Raw genomic sequence first — 4,528 nt, 5'->3', positions numbered from 1 at the left:
GGTATATACCAGAATATCCTGACGTATGGATCTGCAACTCATTCTCTTTTTTAAAGTATCTTCAGCAATTTTAATAGTGTCTGCATTTGCCGGTTCTTCTGTCATTGTGTCGAACGTCGTAAAACATTGAATCAACTTCTTGATTTTTGAGTCCAATTCTTTGATCTCCTGTGTTATCTCCGCCCGTTTACTAGTAATCATAACCTAGAAAAATGTTGATAGATAACGAGTCTATTAATTACTTAGATTAAAACAAGTGTCAAAATACACACAAAAAAAACAGCATAAGTGTAAATACTAATAAGATAAAACATAGCATCCATCTCTTATCAACATAATATCATGAGACACTGTGGACAGAACATTATATCTGAGATGAAAACAAATTAATTTTTCTACAATTAGAGTGAAAAATTCATCACCCTGAAAATTGTTCCATGCCTACCAAAAAAAACAATTTGAGCCTCTGATAGAGTTAACACGACCTAATAATTTGGAAGACTAGACACACCAAGATATTCCTGGAATGGGTTTTTCAAACTGGTCTAGTTACCTCTTCAGCTTGGTTAGGATCTAACAAGCCAGTAGAACGGAAATCATGTTGACGTAGAAAGTTGGCACAATTCAACCTCAATGTTTCGGATGTTTGTACACCGGCGCTCACTGCTTGAAACTTTTTCTGCATATCATATAAGAGAATTTGATCAAGCATGCAGAATCAAAGAAAAATTGAAAAGGAGGAACAAATTAAGTAAAGTAACTACCGTCATTATTTCTTTCTTGAGGTGCAGCAACTCAAGTTTGGCTTTTTCGTACGCTAACTTGCAGAGTAATGATCTACTCTCAGCATGTCTGCAATAATACTAACAATGAATGTTATACACTGGGCACTAATTTATTCGAAAAATATATAAAGGCAGTACAGGGAGCACCTCTTTGTCTTAGCACCACTCAAGTCGTCACATACTTTCTACAATTAGAACAAGATCATCAGTGTACATTTATATAGAAATAATGATCGCAAAAGTTTTCTAATAGGCTAACCTGAGACTGAATTTGAAGACAAAGCATCTCACACAAATGAACCTTCTTCATGTGTGTTAATATATCTTCCACCTTACATATCTGCACTTTTGCAACATTAGTACTGCAACTATAAAAGCTAATAGGAAACAGTCTCAGTAACCAGCCTGGGTTCCCATAGAGAGAAATAATATACCAGTCTTGGGTTCAGCTTATTAGCCAATGGATCAACCATTTGTTTGATTTCTTCTGATACTTTTCCTGGAATCTGCAAGGTAGTGAAATAGTAACATGTTTGTATGAAGCAAAGTGGGACTAACTTCGAATAACATAATAAGTTATCACCAGTACTTACTTCTACCCAGTTCACTACTTGTCTACGAACTCTGCGGCAATCATGAGCATTGAACTTTCCATCACGGTGGTTCATCACTGAACTTGAAATATACTGTGTACTTCTCCCGACTTTGGGGCTATAATTTCTAACTGCACAATCAACATCTTCTGCTTTCCTTTTCAATCTGGATGATCCCTGCAAATTACTAAAGTTCAGAAATCTGGCTAAACATCAAAGTTTATCATCATATCCTTTCATCCTTTGGGATAGCTTCGAAATTTGATAGTCTCCAGGATATAATTTCTCAAGATATTTGATGGAATCTGAGTCAAAATGTTCAATCTGAATGACCTCTTAGTGGGTACTTATTTAACTTCTTATAAAGGAATGATCTGGTTCAGGTGTTGGTGTAAAAGAACCAATTTGGAAATTTATAATCATTTCAGAGATCAAGAGGATCTACTAACGTTCAGAAATGGATTGTGTAATCCATTTTCCCCGTGGAGAGATAGTTCTTCAAAACATGTACACGGGTCTAGAATTATACCTTAGCATGTAAAGCCTCATTCTTGCTTCTGTCCATAGATGACGAGCCAGAGGTACTAGGAAGGGTTTCTGTAACTACAGAAGGAACATCTTCAACTGAGATAACTTCTGTTTCACAATGTACTTTCAAATGATTATTATCCTTCAGAAGGAACTCGGCAGCACTGATGTCGGTTCTGTTTTGATTTTTATGCAGCATACTGTCCTTCTCTTTTCGTTTAGCAGAGCCATTCAAGAAGCCTGTGTCACTAAGTAATACGCCAGATTCTGCAAGCAATGATTCAACTTTGTCGGATAAGGTATTCAAAGAATTAGTACTAGCACATTCCTTGGTCACATTTCCATCCCCAATCTCAGATTTTTCGGTGGCTTTACTGTGCTGCTCTTGATCTTGAAGAATAACAAAATTCTTTGATGCTGACGTCGTTGCATTTGATGACACAAACTTCTCAGGGGTGCTGGCTGTCTGATTTCTTTGCTGTTGTTTGAAGAGTGAACCTTCTGTCTCAGAATTAGTATTTCCTTCTGGACTTCTTCGTGCAAACACATTACTAATGTCAGCAGCAGGGCTCAATGCACCACAACTGTTTTGATCTGGTACACCTTTCTTTTCAGAAACTTGAGTTCTATCATCGCTAGTGTCAACATCAGGACTAAAAGCACCACTACTGCATTGATCTGGCATGTCTATTTTGTCTGAAACGGGTGTTCTATTATCACCCCTAGTGTCAACAGCAGGTCTCAATGCACCACTACCGCATTGATCTGGCATGCCCTTCTTTCCTGAAACTGGTGTTGTACTATCATCGCCAGTGTCGACAACAGGGCTCAATGCACCACTACTGCATATATCTGGCATGCCTTTCTTCTCAGAAACTGGTGTTCTATTATCATGTTCGGATAACAAATCCTCCAAATTGGTAATGGGTATACCTGCATGAATTTCCATGTGGACACCTACTTCCCTGCCAATGCGGTTTCCAGATAATTGAAGCTTTGATTTCTCAATTCTCTGAATAAGAGCAGAACCAGGTGGAATCAATCCAAGTCTGGATTTGCTTTTCTGGATGGTTGGCAAGCTCTCAACTAGTGCCCGAGTTTCCCTGCTCATAAAGCTTCCACCATGTTTAGGGGAAGGAGTAACACAAGATACGGACTGGGGTAATAAACCAACTGAAAACGCACTTTGCCTTCTAATAGTTGACGAGGAAAGGGAAACATCCTTTGAGTAATGTTGGCTTCCTGATTCCTGCAGCACTATCTGAGGGCGAGAGCCAGAACCAGAAGGTGACAGGATTTGACAAGCATCACCACTATTTATACCATGTGAGTCTTTATTAGCTTGAACTACGGGAATGCATCCATTCTGAGGGGACAAGGAAAAACCATGGATGGGGGATCTTGATTCCACAGTATTGTCTTCAGGAAGCAATTCCATGCTTTCATCAGCCAATAGAGCTGCTAATGTAGGAGATATATACCCATAGTCATATTTGCGAGAATTCTCACCAACGATACTCATATCATTCGAGTCTCTACCACCACTCCCCTTCTCAACAGGTAGAGGGGACTTTGGGAATAGCTTCTTAGGCTTTGTCAACAACACCATTGCACTTCCTGTATCAGTTTCTTCTACTGGAAGATTACTCATAGGAGTCCTCACATCTCCAGACTCTGACCTCGCAAGACTCCGGAAATGCATAGAAAATGCTGTAGAGTCCATTGTCATTTCATGGTGGTCTTCAGAGATAGTAGCGTCAGACAATCTTCCAGGATTGATAAAATGGGATGACACAGGGCCGAAGAAACTATCCTCTGATTAAGAAAAAAAAAGCAAATCGATTCAGAAATGTGTAAAGCACAGAACTTTATCAATCAAAGGTAAATGGAGAATGAAATTGAAGGCGTACCGTCATCACTAGTAGCAGAGCCAACAGTGCTACCTCCTGAAGATGGCGAATATTTTGGCCTCAAGAAGGATTCATTCAAGATTGGCTCATCTTCACCATCTCCTTCAGTGTCTTCGCGGTCAGATAAATCGCCGAAAAACTTAATTACTTTATCCTCAGACTCTGACGTTTCAGCTTGTTCACCCTTCGCGGCGGAGGTGTTCGGCGGCGTCTCGTAATCTTCGTCACGTTTGAAAATGTGGACGGAAGTGATTTCACGGTCGGCGAAGCTCACTCGCCTTAGTCGTTTCCGGCGCTGTGCTATAGATTCCTCGTCTGTTCCGATTCCGCCGGCCGTATTGTTCATCGGGTCTTCAGGCTTTTCCGACGCCATTGGGTAGAGACGATTTGGGGGAAACGTTTCGAATTTTAGGGTTTTTGAAAATTGAATTATTATCTGAAAATAATATTGTGCGGGAAAGGGAAAATCATTTTAGTTTATTTAAATAATTGTGGTAAAAAATATGAAAAAACTTACGTTTAATAAAACGGTCAATAGACTAGATCTTCTCTTATACTGGCTTTGATTAGTAACACATTTAAGAGCATGGGCATTGGTGTATACTTGGTTTTGGTCCATCAAATTTAATAATATTATTATGAGAGTTTCTTATTTTTAATATGAGTATTGGTGTCTATTTGTATTTGGTCCTCCGAATAAATTAATAATATT

At 39.1% G+C, this 4,528-nt stretch overlaps 1 protein-coding gene across 1 annotated transcript in view; it reads right to left on the bottom strand.

Annotated features, from left to right (window-relative positions):
* The window catches only part of LOC104707951, a 7,862-nt gene extending 3,624 nt beyond the window's left edge, over nucleotides 1-4,238 (bottom strand). The window contains exons 1-9 of the mRNA XM_010424414.2: nucleotides 3,817-4,238; nucleotides 1,908-3,721; nucleotides 1,379-1,555; nucleotides 1,220-1,291; nucleotides 1,045-1,125; nucleotides 933-970; nucleotides 765-852; nucleotides 554-679; nucleotides 10-204 (exon numbers count right to left, since the gene is read on the bottom strand). Of these exons, the coding sequence (XP_010422716.1) occupies nucleotides 10-204; nucleotides 554-679; nucleotides 765-852; nucleotides 933-970; nucleotides 1,045-1,125; nucleotides 1,220-1,291; nucleotides 1,379-1,555; nucleotides 1,908-3,721; nucleotides 3,817-4,189 (2,964 nt within the window). The 5' untranslated portion in view covers nucleotides 4,190-4,238. The remainder of the gene's footprint in view (nucleotides 1-9; nucleotides 205-553; nucleotides 680-764; nucleotides 853-932; nucleotides 971-1,044; nucleotides 1,126-1,219; nucleotides 1,292-1,378; nucleotides 1,556-1,907; nucleotides 3,722-3,816) is intronic.

This window comes from Camelina sativa, chromosome 1, assembly GCF_000633955.1.
Source record: "Camelina sativa cultivar DH55 chromosome 1, Cs, whole genome shotgun sequence".
NCBI lineage: Eukaryota > Viridiplantae > Streptophyta > Magnoliopsida > Brassicales > Brassicaceae > Camelina > Camelina sativa.
This window is presented reverse-complemented; position numbering and strand designations above follow the sequence as displayed.